We start from the raw sequence: 25043 nt of genomic DNA, 5'->3' as shown, positions 1-25043 counted from the left end.
GTGAGGGCGCCGCGTGTGTGAATGCGGGACCCGCCAAAGGGATTTGAAAATTCTCTTCGGTCCTCGTTGATGAGAAAAGGTTCCCCATCAACTAAGAGAGAAATTACCCATCACGAGCTTATACTCGAAGAGCCGTCACCAAGGCTCGTGGGATTGGGGCATATTGCAACCATGGTCAAGCAAACCAACTTATTCACAGCGACTCATCGCCACCCCGCAAGTCTGCGTAGCAGCGGTGTCTCAACGCTAGCCAGGGTCTGCATAAACCCGCCAGTATAAGATCAAGCTGGTTCTGCACATGCAACAATGAAGGGTGTAAAGATGCGACGAATCATAAGATGCTCAATCTTACAACACGTGCACTGAATTGTGACCCTCGATTCCAACAATGTATTGGATCGCCCAGGGAGGGTGAATAATACCCCACCCCCCCCCAATTCACATGCTGATAATACACGCTGCAAACACACGACTGTATTTAATTTTGGAGATTGAGCGTTGCAGCATTTGCGTTTCAGTTGGGATGCAGGTAAACCACCAGAGGCGATTACATGAACCATCTTCTTGGTTCTTTCGGTAAAGTCAGAAAGAACCAAGAAGATGAATCCCTACATGAACCAATGTAACCAGTTGAGATAGCGAGTACGACACCAGATCAGAATCTTTATTTACACTGCAGGAGGAATCCGATGCGCGATGAAGCTCTTTTTGCACAACATGTCCAGTATGGGAGGAGTAGACAGGGCCCAAGCTGGAGCTCAACCCGTGCAACACTTTCCAGGAGCAGCAGATTTTACTCGAATGGCCTTTGTCTCGGTGCTCGCAAATGACACAAACAGTACCGAGATGGCCCTGGCGAAGCACCCCGCTCGGCTGCCATCATGAGGACCAATGGGGACATTCGGCAAAAAGCTGTCATGGAAAAGGTGAAGAGAGACCACTCGGCTGGTCAGCCGGTGAGAGTGGTTTGCACCAGTTACTGGATGTACAACAGAAACCGGTCCGGCGTTATTATATTTGACTTTGACCAGCATCCAGAATCAACAGATTTTGACCACAGGTGTAGAGAACGTGTCCACGTCCAGCGGATTTCAGAGATCTGTGCTCTGGTGGCAAGGCAAAGGCAATGCAGAAAATGAGTTGTATAAAATGAGTTGTGATCCAGTCCGTGCACACGTGAGTGTTAGCGTCAGGCGCAGTGGTTTCTTACGATATGCAAACGTGACCAAACATAAATTCCGACGTTTGGTCATTTTGTGAAGCTTTTCACCGTTGAAAAAATGTCATTATCATGGAACAAGTTGAACGTATTTATGCCAATAGCGTAGCAAACATTGTCACTTTATTGTGCATCACACAGCCGTACGGGGTTTCACGCAGTTTGATGACGACAGTGCAATAAACACCGCTCCTGATTTCAAAACGTACTTTTACAACAAAAATTTTAAATAGCCTCGGGAGGGACTCGCCCAACTCTCGTCTGCTTCACATGCACCACGCATGTTAAATCAGGCGCAAATGTTCTGTTCCAAGCCATCGACTCCACACACACACACGCGCGCGCACGCTCACTCGGCGGTTTTTCGAAGCACCCTTGCGCGCGCACGCGTGGGCGACCTTTCCGAGACGACACGGTCTTTAAGAACAAATACGCCGTGCGTTCATGGTGCGTGGATGTTTTGCGGTGCGAGAGATGTGCCCTCTACGTTGCCGAGTTCCAAACTCCGAGCGGCCGCCAACGGACCGCAGCGGCGCAATGGCAACGGCGCCGTCGGAGCGGGCGCGCATGAGATATTGACGTCAAATGCATTTGCACGGTTGGGAGATGCGGCGCCGAGATCGACGAAAAAAAAAAGAAAAAGGCCCTCATTCCAATCGGTGAAACCGGGGTGAGTGGCTCCGTGCATCCGATGCGGCAGGCGCCATCTGTCTCCTGCGTGGAGCCAAGTTAAAACCCAGCAGAGCAGCTGACGATTGTGGGCGTCACTCACAAACCCGATGGGAGGGGAGACCGAGAGAGAGAGACATTCCTCTCCAAACTATGCTAAACTAAACCACGTTTTATTTCACCAGGTAAGGCGCCACTGAGCTATGTAGCTCTTTTTCAGAAGCAACCCAGCCACAAATGACAGCTCAACGAAGTGGCTTGTCACGTAGAAATTTACACCAACCAAATACTCTAAATTCATGCTGATTCCAAATGTGGAGGGAAAAACCGGAGGACACGGAAAAAAATCCACGCGATCACGGGGAGAGACATGCAAACTCCAAATAAATAGGCGTCAGGGTTGGGATCAAACCTATGACCTCCTGTATACCAGGCGAGGCAGTTAGCATCTCACCACCGCAGCGCCCAATATCACTGCACCTGCAAGGAGGCACGGGTGTGAGTTAAAGACACGATAACTCGTTCGTCTGTCAATCTCACCTGTGATGTCGGTGACCAAAGTGAGATTAACGAGCTCATTGCAACTATCAAGTAGATGCAAGGGAGATGAGGCAAGCGAGGTAAGCAAGCCCCCGAGACGAGAGATGTTGTGTATGTTGACAATTCTTTATGTGAGCACAAGAGACACCACCCACGCTGACCAGGCCTGGCGCCAATTACAACTGTAACTTGTGTAAATCTTAAAGAATTTCAATCGCAATGTAATTGATAGTTCGACTCATCAATACTGTTATTACTGTCACGATTAATAACCCCAGATCTTACGGTAACTATTCATGTGAAAATGGCTCTCAAATTGTTTAAGATCATTACAAAAGTATCCCGCTTTCCTCGGAATTATCTTATCAACAATTAATTCTCCCCGCATTATCACAGATACGAGAGGCTAACAGGACTTATAAATCAACGATGACCTGACCCGGCAAACCATGTAACAACGTCTCTCATCAAATGTACAAAGTGGAGGCAGGCAGCTTGGATGGGTCGACCACCGTGCATATTAAAAAGGAGTAAATAAAATACTTTTGGAAAAACAAAACAAGCTGCATGTGTATATATGTTGAACTTCTCTCACACCGTACGTTGCCAACCGCGATAATCGGCAGCTGCAGGGCTACGTTGCGGGCAGCAGGGAGCAGTGCAGCAACATCCATTGTTGTACTGTACTCTGCTTCCACGTCTGCATCTAACCCTAACCCCATTGTTTCAACGGCCTCTATAAAATCGGTACAAAAGGGTTTTCTTTAAAAAATGGAGCTGGTGGAGCCATCCTCTTCAGCGGGCCCCGTTGCGCACGAGCACGTACGTACGCCGAAACTTCTTTCCCACCCCACGTAGCACAAACCCGTCAACGCCGATCGGCGGTGCTACTTGAGGTCCATGAAGCGAATGTCCATGACGAGGAGGATGCTGCGGGGCAGTGGCCGCGGCGCGGGCGACAGCACCGTGAACACCTGGCGCTCCGAGTCGACGGCCGTCACCACCAGGAAGCCGGCGACGCTCGCCTCCACCAGGTTCTCCTGGGTGCTCTCCGCCATGCTCAGGCTGAGCACGTGGTGCACCAGGTCGCGCCCCGGCGTGATGGGCACCACCTTCAGCTGGTTCTCCTCCTGGGACATGCCCAGCGGCAGGCACGAGTCCGGGATGGGTGGCGCCCCGACCTGTGGCGTGACGGCACCGCCCCCCCCGCACGGTTACGCGCAGCGCGGGCCGAGCCGGTAAAACACCACCGGAACTCCGATCGATTATTCACACCGAGAACAAAACGAGAGAATTTTCTCCGCAAATTTGGCTATCGCCTGATGATGCCGGTTGTAATCACTGGCAAAACGTCGGACTCGAATTGTAAACGTTGTGGGTTTACTCTCCAACACACCGGCGTGCTGTACTAGTAACGAATTGGCACGTTCTGTTTACGTGACAAACCTTACTAATTGGCTGTGTGGGTTTAACAACACATTTGTGTTTACGCGATCTAACCCAAAAACCTTTATTATGGATAATATTCACATCGAGATGGCCAGCGGTGCACAGCTACCCTTTTGTCATTTCACTGCTGGATGAGGACCCTCCCCACGCCGTGTGGGTCATGGGAGGTTGTTTGGCCGTACTTCACCGAGCTGGTCAGTCCGGGTTGGTAAAGGCAGCGAGCGTGAAAGTAGGAGCACAGGAATGCAGTACACCATTGGATTTTGATGCACTGCCCTCTGCTGTCCACAGCATGAAACCGCTTGTATACATACAGTGGTCACCCAATCCAAGCGATATCGAGGCTCAGCTCTGCTGAGCTTCCCAGACCCGACAAGATGTCGTCGGTAATTTGGTAAAAATGTAATCGAAATTATACAAAATATGGGCCTTGGCTTACTTTACAATACATTCAAAACACAAACCATGGAATGCAGGTATATACATTTTAAATAACAGGATAAAAAATATACATTTGCAAACACGGTGAAAAAAGGGTGAAAAAAAGGGGGAAAAAAGGATGAAAAAAGGGTGAAAAAAGGATGAAAAAAGGGTGGAAAAAGGGTGAAAAAAGGGTGAAAAAAGGGTGAAAAAGGGTGAAAAAATGGGTAAAAAAGTGCACTGCTCACCTTGTAGAGCTTGACGTCGGCGAACTTGACGTCGAAGGCGTGCGGAAAGTAGGCGTTGCGGAAGCCGTAGAAGTAGCGGCGGACCAGCTCGTCGCGCCCCTCGCGGCGGAAGTCCTTGGATCGCTCCACCACGCCGCCTGACTTGGGCAGCAGCACCGTCTTGACGAAGTGGGGCAAGTCTCGCTTGAGCTCCGTGTACAGCCGCTCCTGATCCAGCACCAGGATCACGTCCACCTGCCAGCATCGCAGGGACGAACGGTGACTCGTCGTCGTCAGCGTCATCGTTACGCCCGATCTCGTCGCGATGCGACGACTGCGGGCCAATCCAACGTCTATAACGTGCAGCATCTCAATGTGCCACTGTGCAGAAATCGTGCATTCTGTGAGTTAAGGGATTAGTGCTTTGGAAAGTAACGTGCAAGGGTTAGGGGCACTGACCACAAGGCCATGCCACTCGAGCAAACAACACAGAAAACTACATTGTTATCCACAATTTCCTAATTATTTAGCCCGATGGTATTTGTCATCGCTGGGGAGGCAAGTGGGATGTATGTATGCATGTTGTTTCGCACCGTACGCCGGATTCTAAGTTAAGTGATTATGCGGGGGGGGGGGTGTGGGTGGGGGAGGTTGGGGGTGGGCGGAGGGTGGGAGGGACGGCGGCGGGGGAGGGGGGCAGTAACCTCAAACGCGGTGGCGGCGTGGATGAGGGCCTGGTAGCCGGCTCCCTTCACCCAGCCGCACGTGTTAATGACGCAGCCGCTGATGGCCGCACGCCGGTTCACCTTGCACCGCTGGTCGAACACGTCAGCGAGCTTTGACACCACCTGCCGCACGCACGCACACACACACGCACGCACACACACACGCACGCACACACACAGGCACGCACACACACACGCGCACGCACGCGCGCACGCACGCACGCACACACGCACACACACACACGCACACACGCACACGCACACACACACACGCCCCACGGTCACACCGCGGTTAGGGACAACGGCGCTCACTCACGTTGAAAAGACGACGGGGTGAAACTGCGTCGATTCTCACGTCGGCTATGTGCGATTTGCATTTCCAACATACGGTACATGTGGCAGGCGCTGTTTTATCGATTCATTGCTGGATGATGGCCTTTCCATGCCTAGCAGGTCACCAGGGTTATTTGACCATACTTCACCAAACTGGTCAGTGTGGGTTGATGCACAGATGAGGTAACAATGTATTTTGCTGCACTGTGCTCTGCTGCCATAAAACCTATCACCCGCGGTACAGCATTATATGTTAAGTTATTTGTGTAGCTAAATAAAACGTTATAAACAGCACTTTGTGAAGGATTGTTTGACCACAGTTCACCATGCCGGTAAGTGAAGGCTGGAGAACACCTTGAGGTGTTGTTGCACTAAAATTTAGTTGCACTCAGAAGCTATTAAAATGCTGTTGCATTCAGATGCTCTGGTGACCGACTCAATCACAGTTGACCAAAACTCAGCCTCAAATGCAACTTTCTCAGCGGTGCCACGGGCTCAGCGCTCTTGAGCCTCCTTCTCAGCCGCCTCTCCCCCTCCCTCCCTCTCTCTCTCTCTCCCTCGGCCAGCCACCGGTGCTTTGCCTTGTTGTAGAGTTTCACGTTGGAGCTGGGCGTGGTGGAGCCAAAGTGATAGACGAGCGGCGCCTGCAGGTTGAAGCCCTCCTCCGTGTCGGCGGGCCGCTCGATGTACAGCAGCGCCAGAGTGCCGGGGATGGACACGGAGCCCTGGCCCACGTCCAGCTCCACCAACGTGGGCCGACGGCCGAGCCGCGCCGCGTAGCTGCACAGCAGGCGGCACAGCGTGCTCTTGCCCACGTCGCCGGGGCCCGCGACCATGACCCGGGGGCCCCGCTCTTCCTCCTGACGCTCGGCCTGCACGCGCATCTGCTCGAGCGCCGCGTGCACGTTCAGGTAGAGCAGCATCGGCGTCTCCTGCGCGCGGGCGAGACGGCGGCACGTGCCGTGGCGGTGGTTAATGCGGGGGGGGGGGGGGCGATCACGCGCCGCCCGTACGCGTTATCTCCTTGAGCGGGGGGCGGTGACTGGGACGAGCGGGTGGCTCCACAGCCACCCTGGTTGATCCTGCGGTGCGTGTCAACCATTAAACTCCTGCCGCCCGCTTCGCAGTGGACGTTTAAAGATCCCGTGACATTCTTAGAAAAGGAGTAAGCCATGCGTGCCGAGAACGGGTCAAATGAGCCAGATATGAAAAATTACTGATAAATCCCTTACTCGGGAAATCACGGAGCAATATCGCCCCCTACTGTGAAACTGCAGATTATACTGTAATTGTAAATGAAACGGCGTGAATAATTTAAGTATATCTTCTTTTCCCTCCCTCCGGCTGATGAGCAACGATGGGGCCAAATAAACTCTCTCCATCTTTGTCCTTTACCAGTGTTGCTTCAATCATACTTTGCACCTTTTTTAAACCAACTCGTTCTTTGTCTCTCTCTACTTCACCGGTAAACATACCGGGTCAGCAAAAAAACACGTTGTGGAATACTGGGAGAACAAAAATACATATTCGGAGGGAAATTAAATAACCTGTGGAGTCAAATCGGTAGAATAGTTGCCCAGCCAGTATTTGCATGCGGTGACAGCACCTCCCACCAAACTGAAACTTGTTGAAATTGAGGTCATATTCGTGGGTGATGTGAATTTCACAAACGCAAAATCAAATTTGAGTACGTGAAATCACATTTGCCTGACACTCGCGTACCACTGGGTGCTCACAGACCGGTAAAATAACACTTCTAAAGGCCATTTTTGCTTAACCCTGCCAAAAGCAGTCCTCCATTTACACTGCAGCTCAGGCACATGCACGCACGTACACAAATGCGTGCGCTCACACACGCGTGCGCTCACACGCACGCTCACACACACGCGCGCACACGCACGCTCACACACACGCGCGCACACGCACGCACCTTGGCGACATAGGCCACCTCGGTGAGGCCCGTGAGCTGCACGCTGCAGCCATGCCACGTGAACACGGCGACTTTGGAGCCGGCGTCAAACACGTAGCGTTTGTTGCGCGTCAGCTCGGTGCCGAAGATCTCTCCCATGCCGCTCAGAAGCTCCAGCGTTGCCGTCTGCTGGGGTTCCACCTCGAAACGCAGCTCCATCTCCTTCTCCAGGTCAAACTTCTGCATCGGCCGATCATCCTTCTTCTCTTCCGACATCGTCGCCCGCTCAAATCTAGATGACGCGATGCACGGCGCAACAAGCACGGTTAGAAATGGATTTGGTTTATTTTGTAAAAGTGGGCTCGCAATCAATTGCAAAACAATACCATTCAAATTTTTGGTTCTTTCGGTAAAGTCACGTAGAAGGGGAACATTAAAATAATAAAAATATAAAACAATAAAATTCTCACGACGTTTCGACTGCAACACAAGCAATCATCATCAGGTGTGAAATCCATAGCAAGAAAATTTGTGGATTTCACACCTGATGATGATTGCTTGTGTTGCAGTCTAAACGTCGTGAGATTGTTTCCCTTCTACGTGACTTTACCGAAAGAACCAAGAATATGAATCGCTGCAGTCACGAAAGCTTTAAATCAAAATTTTATATGATTCAAATCAAGATTAATACCATTTGGATTTAGACAGTGAATATATGATCTAATCCGAAGTGTCGATGAGTGAATATAAGTGATGACGTTCTTTTAAACTCACCCCTCCAGATTTGACTGTTAATTCTCTGCCTCCTCATCAACTCCCACCCTGAGATTTTCCCACCACCACTACCACCCCTCGTACAGCTTCACGTTCTCTCTGCCTCATCTTCCACCTCATTGTTTCAGTCAACCCCTCACTCCTCAATCTTTACGATCTCCTCAATATCTGCTCACCTCTCCCTCCCTCCCTCATCTCTCCTTGCTCCTCCTGCCGAGAAACCTCGCTACAATCACCACCTCCTTCCCCTCATTCCGTCCCTCCACTCACCTCACCCCTGCTCCCTCAACCCACTCCTCGGTAGCCCCTCACTCGCTCTTCTTCATCCAATTCCTTCCATCTCGCCACGATCTTCTCCCCGACGACTCCTCTTTATCCACTCCCTACTTATCTCCTCCCATCCTAAACTAAACTTTCATTTTTTATTTTACCAGGTAATTCCCACTGAGCTATTTTTCAGAAGCGACCCGGCAAACACTAATGATCCCCACCTCCTCATTCCCTTCCTCCAAAACCCTCATCGCGCATTTTCTCTTATCTCCTCCAACCTCATCACTTCATCTCCGTGATACGTCCCCTATCTCTTCCTCCTCACACCTCCTATTACTGTCGCCACCGCCACCACCACCACCACCACCTCCTCCCCATCCCCTCACCCTCGCTCGCTCGCTCCCTCGGCACGTCGGCAGACGGGGGACTTCCTCCTCCTCCTCCCCATTCCCTCACCCGTCCCTCCGCACGTCGGCAGACTTCCTCCTCCGCTTACGAGCTGCGACCCAGCCGAATGTGCGCAGCGAGCGTCGGCAGAGAAAAAGTGACCCCTCTCCATTGCCCCGCCGTGTCGCCTTACAACAAACACAAAACTATATATGTTCTTGGTTGTTTCGGTAAAGTCACGTAGAAGGGAAATAATGAAATAAAAATATCACGACGTTTCGATTGCAACACAAGCAATCGTCATCAGGTGTGAAAACCACAGCAAGAAAATTAGAAAGTGGCGGTTTTTTCTTAACGTTAGCACAAAAAAACCACCACTTTTTCAAACATTTTCTGTGGGTTTCACACCTGATGATGATTGCTTGTGTTGCAACCGAAACGTCGTGAGAATTGTATTGTTTTATTTTTATTAGTTCATTATTTCCCTTCTACGTGACTTTACCGAAAGAACCAAGAATATGAATCCCTGCAGTCACAAAAGCTTTAAATAGAAATTAAACACAAAACTGTTGGGGCCAGCGAAGTGTTAGCGGGCAGCGAACAACATGTGAAGGCACTGTGGCACACGAGGGGGTGGGTGGGTGGCCAGCACCACGCGCGGGGCCGCCTTTGTCTCCCTTAGAGCTAGCGATGTTTACTGCGCACCGCTACCGATTTGGGGCCGGTCGAGAGGTGATCGTCAGCGGTGGAGGTGGCCGTGAGCGCTTGCCGGGGTCGTAGCGCAGCGCGGCCAAACGCTCACGCAACCGCAACAACAACAGCAGCAGCCATTCGCCACTAAGTGACGGTGAGGTCACCACGGCGCTTGTGCCAGGCTAGGTGCACGTTGAGGCCACGTGAAGTGTCTAACGCCCGTCGGCAGGAGGTCACGGGAGCAGACCCAGGTGGTGCCATGGGTTGACCCGACTGAGACGAGCGGCCGATGCACCACCCGTGCCCCCTACTGTGCCAGGCTAGGTGCAGGGGGAGGTCACGGGGCAGACTCAGGTGGTGCTACGGGTTGACCCGACTGAGACGAGTGGCCGATGCACCACCCGTGTCCCCTACTGTGCCAACTCGCTGCGCTTTATCCCCCCTCCGTCCGCTCGTTGTTCTGAGCGTCGCTCCTCTGCCCTCCGCTGCTGCTGTTGTTGTTGGAAGGGCGACTGCCTCCAACTTGCCCCAAGTAGCAGCGGCGTCCTTCGCGAGCCTCCTCCACAGACACCGCTCCCACACGCGCACAACGACAACAACAACAACAACAACGACGACGACGTAGGCACGAGTGTGCGCGCGCCGTCGCGTCCCTGCAATTAAACGACCGCGTTTCCCGACGAAGCGAGTCACGGAGGCGGGCGAGGAAACTTGTGCCGATGGCCTCCACCTCCTCCTCCATCGTGAGCACAAAGCGAATCTGCGTGTGTGTGGCTCCACTCCGACGCAAACGTCGCTCGTTTCATCACACGCCGGCAGTGCGGCGGCGACGGTGGGAGCCGTCATTCCGGAGGGTCTGTGAAGATGGTGAGAGGGTTTTTATATTACGAACAAATCTGTTTGTAAAAATGTGTTGTGTGTTGTGTTACTCACAGTGAGGCCACGCTCCGCCACGTTTCCGAACGCCCCCCTCCTGGTGCGCTTCCCCCTTGACCCTTGACCCCGACGACGGCGGCGGCGAGGAGGATGGAGGCCGCGTTCGGAAACTCCAGCGCGCGCAACTGTACACAGCGCGGTTACGATTCATACTGTTAAAAAATATATACTGTATAAAATATGTATTTTAAAAAAGGGTGTAATAAAAATATGCAAAAAAGGGTGTAATAAAAATATGTAAAAAAGGGTGTAATAAAAATATGTGAAAAAAGGTGTAATAAAAATATGTTTAAAAAGTGTGTAATAAAAATATGTAATAAAAGTGTGTAACAAAAATATGCCTTCTCGACCTGTTCTCCACCTGAAGACGGCTGCTTGCGTTGTGGCCGAAACGTCGTGAGAATAATTTTATTATGTTTAATTTTTATTATTTTATTATTTCCCTTCTACGTGACTTTACCGAAAGAACCAAGAAGATGAATCCCTGCAGTCACGAAAGCTTTAAATCAAAGTGTATGAATCCTTGCAGCCACGAAAAATTCAAACCTCGAGATGTTGTCCACACGCTGTTCACGTGTTCGTGTGTTGTTCTCACTGTTGTGCGGCCCGCGCTCGTGTTTCCCTTGCGATGAAATTGCCTCTCGCCATTTTACAAAATTCGAGGCCTCTAAGCAACAGCCCCTAACTCTTCAAAAGGCAATTCTCGAAAGTAACTCTTTCGAGAAGTGCAGTCTGGTGCTTGTCCTGCACGAGCACAATTAATCAACACAAACTCAACAATACTGTGGCCTTAAAATATATACATAGGCGACGTTTCAGGCAACAGCCCTTTCTTGTATTGTTGCAGTAACGTTCTGACCCACCCTTACCGGACATCTGTGAAAAGAGAGCTTCATAGCTCATCGGATTCCTCCGTGTATAAATACATCTTCTGATAACGCAAATAAGGGTTGGAAACTGCACCATGGGGCCTGACGAACTATGCATTCATGTTCTTTTGTTTATCATGACTAGCTTTTAAATAGGCATTTTAACGGTGACGTAATAGTACCTGTTGAGTACCAAACAAACCCTTTCAATAATAAAAAAATATATTACCGAATGAACTCATTCAAATACAATTATAAAATCTCGCCGGCACAATGCATTGTGGGAAGGTGTGCCTTTGTGACGTGGGAGTTGTCCACATTTGAACCCACCACACACGCCCTGCCCATCAACTCACCATTCTGTGGCCGTTTTCACTGCAATATTCTATTCTTGCATCTTGCCAAAATATTCGGGAGCTGAATGCCAACGACGAGAGGACTTCGGGAGTTCTGAGAGTTTGTGTAGTCAGCTTAACACGTATGCTTTCGCGACCAATATTATTCATGATAAAGGTTTTTTGGGTTAGATCGCGTAAATATAAATGTGTCGTGAACTCACCACCACCCGACACAGCCAATTAGTAAGGTTTGTCACGTTCGTGCGGTTTTTCCATGACCCCCTTTGTTGGAGGAGCGCAGATTCCAGTGCAGATTCCAGTGGTTAACTATATGGTCCATGGCTACAATCGCACCACGGTACTGTGGCTTGTCTAAAACATCTATCTGTGAGTCGCTCTGGGTCTCCGTGAGTTTACCAAATAGTCCATGGTCTGAGTTGCATGGCCACAATCGCACGACTGTGGCTTGTTTTTTTATTTTCCATTTGTGAAGGAGATGTGCACAGCGGCCTATTGATCCCGTTTAATAAATCGTACCCGTATTTATTTTACAGATGTCCGCTTTTAAACATCCTGTATCTTAACTACAAAAAGGCCGGATGAGGGATGTCATTTTCTGTCCAGTGCTTATGTACATATGTATTGTAGATACGGTAACCTATTTGCTTCTCTCGCAATTAGCGATGTATTAAGACATGGGATTAGATTGTACAGATGCAGTTTAGATGACTGTTGTAAAATTATGTTACGCGGTGTGTGGGTGCCAACTTATACAACTCAAGACATGTGATTGATCGGACGCTGGAAGTGTTTGGTAACTCACGCGGGTACAACACGGTTACGTAAAGTGTCCAAACACATCGTGTGCGATGCCAAAAGCTCTTCGAAAAACCCGAATCCAGAGGGCAAATGAACAGTGTTCATTAGGACGCTGTCTTTCCGTCAGCTCTGTTTCTTCACCTGAGGACGGCTGCTTGCGTTGTGGCCGAAACGTCGTGAGAATTTTATTTTATTATGTAAAAATTTTATTATTTTAATATTTCCCTTCTACGTGATTTTACCGAAAAAAAACAAGAATATGAATCCCTGCAGTCACGAAAGCTTTAAATCGAAATACCCAGGACCTCTGCTGTAGAAAGAATGTCATCAGCCGAAATTTTACTGAATTCTCTCAACGTCTTTGCGTTGATGAAGTGAGTTTTTTTGGAATTCGCAGCAACAGATCGCTACCTCCCTCCCCCCACCAATATACAAGTGACTCCAATCGCTAAACTGTAATTCGCTGTGGAATGCGTGACGACCTCTGGAGCGTAATTAGTCCTGTGATTCAGCAGGGCTTGATGACTCAAGTTGTTGGGTGTCAGACGCACACGTTCGTGTGGACGCATCGAGAGCGCGGCTATCTCGACCTTAGAGTGTGTAGAGGTCACCAGTGTTTTCGCTAATAGAACAGCAGCGCTGTCGCGTACTGAATTGGTGATCCTCTATTATTCGACAAATGTACAATTCAGCTTCGCGACTGCTCCTCGCCGTTGATATTAATGAGCGTACTGTGGAGTGTATTAATTGACTCAATTGGCGTTTCTCCTCTGAAAAGGCAAAAACGTGAGGCAATAAAGGTGATGTTTTGTATTGTGTGCCACCATTTGTCCTAAAAATGCAGCGCTTATTCAGCGTTGAGGTGCCACTAAAAGATTTATATTTTTCAACGAACAATCTTCATTTCCATGCAGACCAAATGTTGCCCGATAACAGCCTCCTTTGTTATATTCATGTTTTTTTTTAAATTAGATTTTGTTAAAAAGTGACTTGCGAGAACGATCATGTCAAAACAAAAAAGCCCACCTCTGTAACCACTGAAAATGAAGGTCCAATCCTGAATTGCACACTCTAACTCTCCAGAAGTAACTGCAGGAGACGCAGCTAAGACAAAAGTCAACATAGCATTGCAAGCTCTAAAAAATGTCAGCTCTGGGAGTGTGATAACAACAAATATATATACATGGCTGTCTCTGGTGTAGCCCAATCAGTTTGAAAGACAATGCACATAGGGCCGTCCATAAATGACGTCACGCGATTTTGGACGATTTTTGACCCCCCATCGTCACACGGCGTCACAAAAAGTCAGACCCCCCTAAAATATGACGTCACAAAGCTCTGCCCCTCCCCCAAAAAATAAAACATGCTTCAAATCGCTTTAAACTATTGTCATTGTAGTGCGTATTTAATGTGCCGCTGCACTCTGATGTTGTAGGAGAAAACATTTATTTAAACCTGTTTTAGAAAGGGTTAAACCTATTCTTATTTTTCATACTTTGATGCTGGAAAAAAGGTCCCATGCTATACATGTACCTGTATATAATATTCTGGATCAACAAAAAATAAACCGTTCCATGCGGTATATGGTATATCCGTTCATGTTATATCGAGTACACGCAGAATGTGTCGTATAAAGCTCGCTCAGTGGTGGACATACTGACCACTCACAGCACCGACTGGACTGTGCGTGTGGGTGTAACGTGAAATGCATCTGCATGAGCTCTTCAACAGATGCCATGATGAACAGCGGGTCGTCCTTGTTATTATTTGCTAATACGGCATTGGCGGCGGTGAACGAGCGCAAACAATTTGCAACATGTACTCAACACACTCATCACGACGACTGCCTCCAATTCAGTGTTATTAAAAGTGTAAAATTACTAAACTGTGTATATATTTTTAAAAATGCATATTTTATTAATGCTCTTTATTGAAATTGTGCAATAGACAGATGAAACAAACATTGCATCTTGCCTTATTACAGTGCCCCATTCTTCAATCAACATCGGGGTAACGAGCCCCAGTGCATGGAATCAACCAGAAACGGGGAAACTTTCTGGGAGTGAGGGGTGGAGGGGGACCGTAAAGCTATTTTAAGTTGCTCGGAATTGAACTCACCCTCTCTGCTATTTCGCACCATGACTTTTTCAGGGATAAATTAATCCCTCAGATACTGTGATGTCTACAAGGTCCCATTACCAAGCTGTAAATGTCACGACCGGTGGTCGGGGGAAATTGCATTATGCAATGCATTGCACTTTGCTGTGTACTGTATCAGTAAAATCGCACGGTATACATTCGATTTAAAGCTTTCGTGACTGCAGGGATTCATCTTCTTGGTTCTTTCGGTAAAGTTACGTAAAAGGGAAATAATAAAATACTAAAAATAAAACAATACAATACAATTCTCACGACGTTTCGGCCACAACGCAAGCAGCCGTCCTCAGGTGAAGAACCTATTCTAAAAAAAATATTTTATTATGTTTTATTATTATTTTATCATTTCCCTTCTACGTGACTTTACCGAAATAACCAAGAAGATCGCACGGTATATCACACGGATTTGCAGAATGAGGGCCATGAATCATTCAGGGGGACAATTCAGAGCATTGTATGGAAGCTGCATGGGAAACGATGTCACGTTCCTGGGCAATGTCCCCTGACACCTGCATAGAGGACATCCTCTATGAAGGTGTCTAATGTCAAATCAGTTTGTGAGCCAAACACCGTTGGTGCCACTCAGGGATTACTACGCGGTATTGTCAGGCGACTGGGGCTGTAGCTCTACGACCACGCTTCACAGAGCAAACACCAACCCACTCAGCCACTGATATTGTCGTCAGAAAATGTATCAACAACTGCCTTGATCCCACGGGATAATGCAGTAACCAAGGCCATATTGCAAAATTTCTACATCCTTCCAACCTCCGTTTTTTCAACATTCGTTGTTTTTTTTATTTCGCGTGTTTACGTTGGAAAGACTCTCACGAAACCTCATGATCCTTTTCCAGGAGGGTTTTGTCAAGTTGTCGTGGTAGAAGGCGATGATTGCTGCTCTATGTATAATCCAACATAGTGATTTTGCGGGTTATTTTGACAAATTTAAATCGTAACACAACAAAGGTGTTTTTATTAGATCGCGTTCAATATGCATGTGTCGTTAAACCCGCCACCACCCGACACAGCACAATTAGTAAGGTTTGTCACGGAAACAAAACAAGCTAACGCGTTGCCGCTGGGCCCTCTGTCAGGGCCCACACAGATCTCGTCATGGCCTGGATAGGGCCATCAACGTGCAACAAGCCGGTGCTGATGCCTCCATCAGGGGGGACAGTGCAGCCAAATCCGTTGTTGTACAGTGGTACGATCCGGTGTCTTAGGGGCCGTCCATAAATGACGTCACGCGATTTTGGACGATTTTTTAACCCCCCCCCCCCCTTCGTCGAACGGCGTCACAAAAAGTCAGACCCCCCCCCTAAAATATGACGTCACAAAGCTCTGCCCCCCCCCCCCCCAAAAAAACATGCTTCAAATCGCTTTAAACTATTATCATTGTAGTGCGTATTTGATGTTGTAGGGGAAACATTTATTAAAAGTATATTTAATTAAGTAGAAGGTGTCGTCTATATTTATTTAAAGTTGCGCATTTTGATGTGACGTCACATTTCTCACCCCCCCCTCCTCTCGTCACACATCGTCACAAATGTCTGACCACCCCCCCTCCGTATGTGCGTGACGTCATTTATGGACGGCCCCTTACGCCAGGAACATCGCGGTGAAGTGTGTGGCCAAACAACCCCCAACGTATTCGAGGCCCTCATCCAGCAGTGGATCTGTACGGTACGCATCGTGCACGCAGAGGTCATCATCATCAGCAAAGCCGAGCGGTGATTGGTGGTGGTGGTTCTGGTGATGCACGCTGGATGTTATCGTAGTCATCATCGTCCTAACGCAGTGCACGACACGGAGACTCATTGCGCGACGAGGCGTTACAAATTACGGGGTGAATGCCCATAACGCAGGTTAACCATTCACAATGGGCAACGTCAACAAGAGTCTCGGTACCACGCATTTATTTCTTTCGCGGAAATATGCCACTGCCATGGGCAGTGGTGCAAAAAAGTCACGCAAAAACAACAAAAAAGCTCAAAGCATTCGTCAAGAACACTTCCCTCGATTATACAGAAGGGCCATGGCACGAAACGTCGTCTATGGTAAATGTTTTCTTTTGTTATTGACGAATATGATGAGCAATTGTCATTTGTTGTGTGTTTAGTTTTGTTGTCCTTCCCCACACTTCCGGTGAGCACGGTTGGCTACGTACGGTGCGAAAGAAGTTCAACACAAATACATGTAGGGCTTTACTCTCTCTCTCGTCCAGAAATGAAAACTGTCTCGAGTGAGACTTACTCGTTTGTCGAGATTATAGAGCAAAAAGTAAGAGCTGCAGAGATCGTCGAGATTGTATGTGTGTACGTACGTGTGTTAGAGAAAACCGCGGTAGAGATTTCAGAGTTTAAAAATAGCATTACAGTGACTGGCACCCTGATGTAAGTGGCATTGGAGAGACGAGCTCTGTGGCTGGGATGAGGGCAAGTGGTTGCAGCCAGTGTTACGTTACCGAGTAGAAATGGTGCACTGCAGTGGATATGTAATTTAAGAATGTCAGGGTATGTCTGGAATAGAAAAGTGCTGGTCAGGCAGTCGGGTTTGACCCGTAACATATAAAAAAAAATTACACTGTATCTCCACCTCCGATTAGCCACGGTTGGCTAAGTAAGCGGGTGCGAAAGAAGTTTAACATGCATGCATGCATGCTGTGTCATGGAAACATCATGTTAAATAGTCATAAGTGTACGGGTATACCCATTGTGGCATTGTTTTACAAAAAAACAATCAAGGGCCAGGCTTTGTTTCTTGTCTAGCGATGGTTTATGGTGACACTCGCTACACCACGGCAGGATTTATTCAGCCAGGCATATGTCCTGAGCCAAAAATGCAATCCTATCATTCGTATTTTATATTGTTTTTTTGTTATCGACACTGTCCAAATAAGTGAGAAAGTGTTCATGCATTAGCTCTTGTCAGCCTGTCTGTACACGTGTGTCCCGATGTCGCTCATGAAGATAATCTAATAGGAATAAAATGTGGTTATAGGATTTTCACAGACAAAACAAAATGTGAACCAATTTCTATATTTAGTGTCTATAATAAATCTATGGTCGTGAAGGACACGTTGGGGGTGGTGTAAGGGTCACGTCAGGATACCATACGTCAATAATTAATGGTTGTCCATGTTCTGCGGCCACAATGCGTCCATATCCAATGGGGGCTCCGCTGTTTGTACGTTAACCCTTCTCACCTGAGAGCGTACATCCATAACCCAGTCGCTCTTCATACATCACCACCTGCATCTACAACATCGTCAACCCTGCAAGGGGCGCCGCGGGCGGGGAGGGGGGCGAAATTGTGAAAATTCGGTCACAGTTCCTATGACCACTGTTTCATTGCTTTTATGGCTTTATTTTGGTGATTTTCGAAAAGTTTTTTGGTTTGGCCATGTTTGTTTGTTGTAGTACAGAGTTAGACTGATGGCCTTAATCTAAGTTGTCTTGTGGTTGTTGTTGTTTGACTTGCATCCCACTGGGATTTTTGCACACAGTGTTGGTGTACGGTGCTTTTTCTGCAATATTTTGCTGTCTTTTCTTGGATTTTCTGTTTGCACAGTCACTTTAAGATGTTTACTTGTTCATGTTTTTGTTTTCTGTTTGTTGCGGTTGCACCCGATTCAAGAGCCGAATGGCTCACAGGGCTATACCTAATAAATGAACTTGAACTTGAAATGTGAACTACCTCGCCTGATATACAGGAGGTCGTGGGTTCGATCCCGACACTGATGCCTGTATGTTTGGAGTTTGCGTGTTCTTCCCATGGTGACGTGGGTTTTCTTCTGGGTTTTCCCTCCACATTTAGAAACATGGGTTTAACGTATCCGACTGCTATACATTTCCACGTGATAAGCCACTTCGTTGAGCTATAATTTGTGGCCAGGTCACTTCTGAAAAAGAGATTTATAGCTCCGTGGGCCTTACCCGATCAAATAAAATAATTAAATTTGTATAGTTTGGTTTCGTGGTGTCATCCACAGGGGATTAGCTGAGGACTTGGAGAGATGGATTTGGTGGAAAAGAGGAAGAGGGGGGAGTGAGAGGTGGAGAACGAAACCAAGGGACATGGTTGGTGGAAAGGAGGAGGAGGATATTAGAGGAATCTTCTGGAATGTTCTAGATAGTACGAGGAGAAGGAGCAGGAGGCAATACAGAGGGAATGTGACGTGAGCTCGAGGCTTGGCTGGGAGAATCCACCACTGGAAGCTGAAATTATAATTTTGTGTTTTAACAGCTGAACGCGGCAGGGCACTGATGTGATGCTGTAACAAGAGAAGGGAGAGTTTAGAATTCTGCTGAAAGTTGTTTACTTTTATATCTTTTTTTATATATCAAGACTCCAACAACAACTTGAAATCTAGAAGCTTTGAAACAACTTACACAACCAAATTCGATCTAATCGGAAAGCACAATCTCAGCAGGTTTCAGCCTGGTTGGTCGCATTGGCTAGACGACAGCCGGGTATTGGAATTATTGAGAAGAGATGTGATGTCAGGTGGTACTTTGAGTTGCAGAGGCTTTTTAAGCCACCAACACATACAAATCCTTATCCTCGGTGCTTGGAAAGGTGATCATCAGGGCTTGTCAGCTGTTGAAGGCATGGGGCTGCGAGAGGGCCAGGAGATGGCAGTGCTGAGTGTCACCCCCTCCCATGCGTGCCAGCTATGGCTGCAGAGTTTGGTAATACATGTTGTTCACGTCGTTTATTGTGAAAATTCGGTCACAGTTCCTACGATCACTGTTTCATTGCTTTTTATGGCTTTATTTTGGTGATTTTTGAAAAGTTTTTCGGTTTGGCCATGTTTGTTTGTAGTAGTACAGAGTTAGACTGATGGCCTTGATCTAAGTTGTCTTGTGGTTGTTGTTGTTTAACTTGCATCCCACTGGGATTTTTGCACACAGTGTTGGTGTACGGTGCTTTTTCTGCAATATGTTGCTGTCTTTTCTTGGATTTTCTGTTTGCACATAGTCACCTTAAGATGTTTTCTTGTTCATGTTTTTGTTTTTTTGTTTGTTGCGGTTGCACCCGATTCAAGAGCCGAATGGCTCACAGGGCTATACCTAATAAATGAAACTTGAAACTCCCATGCGTGCTGGGTTTTCTCTGGGAAGCTCAACACCCATCACTGCTCTCGGGCAAACATCCCGATGCAGGGAACTTCTGAAAAGAAGTGTTGAGACTCAATTAAGGCCTTCCAGGGTACATGATTGGTATGATGATAATAACAGTAATTTACAAGCCTTTGTCTTTCTATTTGTGGATGAAGGCCTGCCCATGCTTTGTCATGGGGGCTGTATGACCGTACATGGTGGTCAATGGAGGTTGGTGAAGGGGAGCTCAGGTGTTGTTTAGATATCAGCCGCCACTAGGATTAGCCATGGCTGAGAATGGAACTCAGTTTACTGAGTTCGCAACGCAGTACGTCACCCACGACACTACCGGTACGGTAAAATGGCATTATTAATTATGAGTAATTAGCATTAAAATTACACGCTACCAAAACTGTGCAAATAACTCAGTCTCACAAAAAAAAGTACTTTATGCTGTTTCTTGGCCAACATTATTGCCTTACGAGGTTGTTCAAACACAGCACGGCAAAGATTAATATATTTCCCACTTCACCCTGCCACCTCCTTCCAGCCTTTTGAAAAAAAAACAAACAACTACCGGACAGCAAGCTGGCATCGGGGCAGATGAGGCTTGCGAGTTTGGCTGTTTGTGTGTGGTTTGTGTTGACCTTTCCGGAGGGCAGGCAGAGGCAGATCTAGAAACTTCCAAAGCCAATGGGGGCCAGAGACGTTCTGAAATTTCAATATTTTTCCAATAACGGCTCTAGATTCATAACATAAAAACAATATGCGAACTATTTTATCTGGTAAATAACAATACCAATCCCCCCCACCACCCCACCGGATCCGCCGATACTGTAGGCAAGTTGAGTAAGGGTAAATAAAGCACTTGTTCAGGTTACATCCGATCGTGCGCTATACAAATAGACGCCAAGTGAATGGCCCACTCTGTATTGGGTTGTGTTTGTTGCCAAATGTCTGTTGCTAGGGGCGCAAACCATAGTACAAGGTGGAGGGGTGCCTGTGATGCGACTAAGGTGACACGGAGCAACCGCTTACATTTTCAAATGTAATGCCACTACACCTTTGGAACGTCATTTGCCATTAAAAAATATGATAATTGGTTTTTTACCCTTCCATCTGGCAACAAAACTGACACATTTTTTACAAGGAGTCATGTTTGCATAGACCACAATACCTGCCGTCATAATGCAAACAAAAAACAACTCTGATAATGTGCACTGTCCTTGAAGTTGATTGGTCCACAGATGACGCCAAAAGGCGCACCTTTTGGCGTCATCTGGTCCAACCCATGTGAGACTAGGCTCTAAGGAAAGCTGTCTCGGGTGTGGACCAATCAACTTCAAGGACAGTGCACATTATCAGAGTTATGTTTTTTGTTTGCATTATGACTGCAGGTATTGTGGTCTATGCAAACATGACTCCTTGTAAAAAAGGTGTCAGTTTTGTTGCCAGATGGAAGGGTAAAAAACAATTATCATGCCACTACACCTATTATTTATAACGCAAAACAATCCAGTTGAATTTTTTTATATTTGCCTTCCCCCCTCCCCTGTATAAGTGCAAAGTAAAAGTGCTGACGAAGGGCGGGACTGAGTGCCAGCTCACCATTTTGTGCCGGTTGGGCCTCCCAGAAATGTCGTAGCTTCATGGTACAATCTTGGGCCCTTTCCCATGGTCACCGCAAACAAAGTATTCTGGCAATGCTTATATTCAATGTCTAATTGAGCTGTGTTAATTCGTTGTAAATGTTAGTATTGCAGTATATAATAATTTCGATTTAAAGCTTTCGTGACTGCAGGGATTCATCTTCTTGGTTCTTTCGGTAAAGTCACGTGACTTTACCGAAAGAACCAAGAAGATGGTATATAATAATGTTAAGGCCTTTTTCAGACCCCTGCCGGATGGAGGACTGACTGTGCACCATGTCAATGATGGGAGTTGCTTGACCCCAGGATGGGTTATGCTATCACTTGTCACTGATATTAGCCATGGGCAGGAATAGATCTCAGGTCACCGGGTTCGAGTGCAGTGAGTGTACTAACCGCCCCCCTCATCGTTAACATATTTTAACTATGATAATAATTGTATCACTTCCTCTATCCACTAATTAATGAAGGCCTGCACATTCCGTGCTCGTCCAGGGGGTTTGTTTGACCAGACTTCTCCACGCTCAGTGCCGGATTATCCCAGTAGCAAAAGTAGCTACATATGCTACGGGCCTCGCACTTTCAAGGGCCCCGCGCTAAATGCTGTCAAGCTATCAATTCCGGTTCAGTGATTCTGCACTTGCTCTATTACAATAGTACTATACCGCCTTCAACTTTTATGAACGACTGGGTGTTTAAGGTTAGCAAGTTGTCATATTATCTGTCTGTATAGCAAATGAAAAAATACAATTACTTTACTAATGCTAGTAAAAAATTCGTGTTTTAATATTTGTGTTTTTTATATTTATTTAGGGCCCCTTTATAACTTATGCTACAGGCCCCGCACTAGCTTCATCCGGCACTGACCACGCTGGTGTGCGTGAGTTGGTGGAGGGTGCAAACCAGCATGCATACATACGCATACATGCCTATAATGCCTGGCAACACGGCAGCATTGAACCGGCCTGAGTTTGCTGATGAAACTCACACAGTCAAAACCAGTCTTGCGTTTACTTTTTGAAACACATGCTGTTGTCTAAACATTGGTCCAGAAGGTTGAAGAATGTGTTAGTTTATTGTGTTTTGCAGACATGTAGCATGCTGTCTGTTTATTAATTTTTATATTGACCCCTAATTATGCACGAAGGCTGCATAATGAGGTTGTTTTAATACAAATTTGAGTAATGCGCCTGAGAGGGCATCCACCACGTGGATGAATAAATACTTGCCAACCCTTCCAATTCAAGTGAGGGGCTGCCCATTTTTAAACCGCTATACTGGTTTTCAAAGCAAAATACTGCACTAAAACATGTATTTATTTATTTATCTTTTAAATGGTATATAGCGCGGTGAGTAGGTTTGAAAATCGGTATGTTGTTAAAGTAAAAATCGGCAGCCTATCACTTACAAAAAAACTTCAAAATTCGGCAATAACACTGCGGCCGTAAAAGGAAACAATAGGCGACGTTTTGGGCAATGACCTTCATCATTGCAGTGATCAATTGGGTTGGGAAGTATGGCGATGGAAGTGATGAAATCCACGTGCTAGTCGGCTTGGTACATCGCAGGATCATGAAAGACAAAGACGGCTTGTGGAGGCCTTCATCCAAAAGTGGATCGACCATGGCTGATGATGATGATTACTCTGTATTGCTTCACCACAGAAAATGGCCACAAAAAACAACAATTTTTTTTATTTTACCAGGTAAGGCCCACTGAGCTATAGAGCTATTTTTTTTATAAGCGACCTGGCTATCACAAATGATAGCTCAACGAAGTGGCTTATCGCGCGGAAATGTATAGCAGCAAATACTCTAAACGCATGTTTCAAAATGTGAAAGGAAAACCCGGAGGACCCGTAGAGAAATCTACACGATCACGGAGAGAACATGCACACTCCGAATATACAGCAGCAGGCGTCAGGGTCGAGACCGAACCCACGACCTCCTGTATACCAGACGAGGTAGTTAACATCTCGCCACCGTGGCGCCAGTCCAGGGCATGGAGCATTCACCCCAAAAAAAATGGAGACGGCCCCATGAAGTGAGGGCAGCTGGCAGCTGTGGAACATAGTAACACTGCCCAGCATACATCAGCCACAGGAGCGTATAAATAGAAATAGCCACACCTATGTATAGCGACTGGCTGGCGAGCAATGTGGCCAGAGTGTTTAACGTCCAAATGAAAGGGCATGTGTTAAAATCGTGTTTCGGTTGTTGACTCGGCAGATCATCTCCACTGCTGCACGAGATCTCTTCCCCAGCCGTGTCGGTCACAGGGGTTGTTTGACCATGCGTCTCCACGCTGGTCAATGTGGGGTTCACGAAGGTCGTGTAGTATGGACGTTGAAGTACAGTGTAGTGATGATCAAGATGTCATCATGGCCAAAAGTGTTCCTACCACCATACCTCCTTGCCAACACTTTCATACCCTTTGCCGGTTCCTGCAGCTACCCCAAATGAGATAAGCAACCTCCAAGAGTTGCCCTAACAGTATCACACCATCTGCTCATAGGTCTTCCCCTTGGTCACCAGACTGCTGGAGATAATTCAAATTCTCGTCTCGGCAAATTGGTCCTCCTCGATCCTGCACACATCCTCCCCAGTGGAAGCGTTTTTGGCCAATGATAGCTACACCACTTAACTGTGACATTCTCTTCTAGACTTCCACATTGTTTATCCTATTTTGTTACAAATATCCTAGCATCGGTCTCAGACTCCTGAGCTCAACAGGTATTTAAAAAAACCCCGCTTCGTTAGAATCCAGTCAAATTTAAACGTTGATACCCATAATGCAATTCGCCTTTTTTTATTTGACTTTTAATACAAATTTGATTATTTCTTAAAACATTTTTTTTTATTATTGAAGGCTTTGAAACACTGCTGATGAGACAATGTACTTCAAATATTACAGCAGGCGTCCAGGTCGGGATCGAACCCACGTCCTCCTGGAAACCAGGCGAGGTAGTCAACATCTCCTAGCCCATGTACGCATGGTGTGGTGGGTTATGGGTCTGCTACTCCTGGAATACTCCGTAGATAATAGGGAAACATGTTTGTTTTATTGGCTTCACCTGTGTAATATACATGTTACCCCGAATAAGTGCGGATAATATGAATAGATCAATAGAGGCACGGATAATAGGAGTGTTCACTGATCCAGACGGCTTGTGTGTGCCCACTCCCACTCTGAATCCCTTCCCATGTCCCCACCCCCTTTGAAAACACACGCTGCTGCTGCTGCTCCGTGCAGCAGCGTTACAAGGCCCCGATTCAGCCTCTTCCTCCGTAAGCTCATCTCTCCTGACCCTTTGCTCCCGTTTTCCCCCTTCACTTTCCTCATATTTCTCTCTTAGTTTTCCCATAAAAATGTTGGTATCATTCCATACATTTGGGGATGCGTGGGAGGGCGGCCGTGGGAAGGGGTGGGGGTGAGACGGGCGAGAAGGGGGCAGCTCTGGTGGCTGGGGAGTGGGGGCACCAGGTCAGAATCCGAATCTTCATCCTGGATAAATCCGATGAGCAATAAAGCTCTTTTTTATTTAAACAGATCTCCAGC

The 25043-nt window shown here is 47.3% G+C and overlaps 1 protein-coding gene across 5 annotated transcripts; it reads right to left on the bottom strand.

The window, feature by feature from the left end:
* Window positions 1–643: 643 nt before the first annotated feature.
* LOC144731071 (polyribonucleotide 5'-hydroxyl-kinase Clp1-like) lies at window positions 644–10676 on the bottom strand. 5 transcript variants are annotated; one of them, XM_078612069.1, is made up of 7 exons: window positions 10549–10676; window positions 8922–9110; window positions 7513–7783; window positions 6164–6514; window positions 5229–5372; window positions 4546–4779; window positions 644–3609 (listed from the first exon to the last, which is right to left on the bottom strand). In XM_078612069.1, exons 2-7 carry the CDS (start codon window positions 9092–9094, stop codon window positions 3316–3318), a joined length of 1467 nt encoding a protein of 488 aa, XP_078468195.1. In that variant the 5' UTR covers window positions 9095–9110; window positions 10549–10676; the 3' UTR covers window positions 644–3315. The 5 variants fall into 5 exon arrangements, with proteins under 5 accessions (XP_078468195.1, XP_078468196.1, XP_078468193.1 ...); XM_078612070.1 differs by having other exon boundaries at window positions 8922–9034; window positions 10549–10675; XM_078612067.1 differs by having other exon boundaries at window positions 8922–10471; window positions 10549–10621.
* Between the last annotated feature and the right edge of the window lie 14367 nt (window positions 10677–25043).

This window comes from Lampetra planeri, chromosome 37 (assembly GCF_965212315.1).
Source record: "Lampetra planeri chromosome 37, kcLamPlan1.2.h2, whole genome shotgun sequence".
In the NCBI taxonomy this organism is placed as follows: domain Eukaryota; kingdom Metazoa; phylum Chordata; class Hyperoartia; order Petromyzontiformes; family Petromyzontidae; genus Lampetra; species Lampetra planeri.
Note: the sequence above shows the minus strand (reverse complement) of the source record. Positions and strands in the feature narration are given on the sequence as shown.

Bases quoted from the DNA above. Each gene is read 5' to 3' on its own strand.
- LOC144731071 (XM_078612069.1), bottom strand. From the start codon at position 9,094: ATGGAGAGGGGTCACTTTTTCTCTGCCGACGCTCGCTGCGCACATTCG. The intron at 5,373-6,163 runs GCAAAGCACCGG...TGCGTGCGGCAG, and splicing joins ACGTGAAACTCTACAACAAG to GTGGTGTCAAAGCTCGCTGA. The intron at 3,610-4,545 runs GTGAGCAGTGCA...GTCACGCCACAG, and splicing joins CCGACGTCAAGCTCTACAAG to GTCGGGGCGCCACCCATCCC.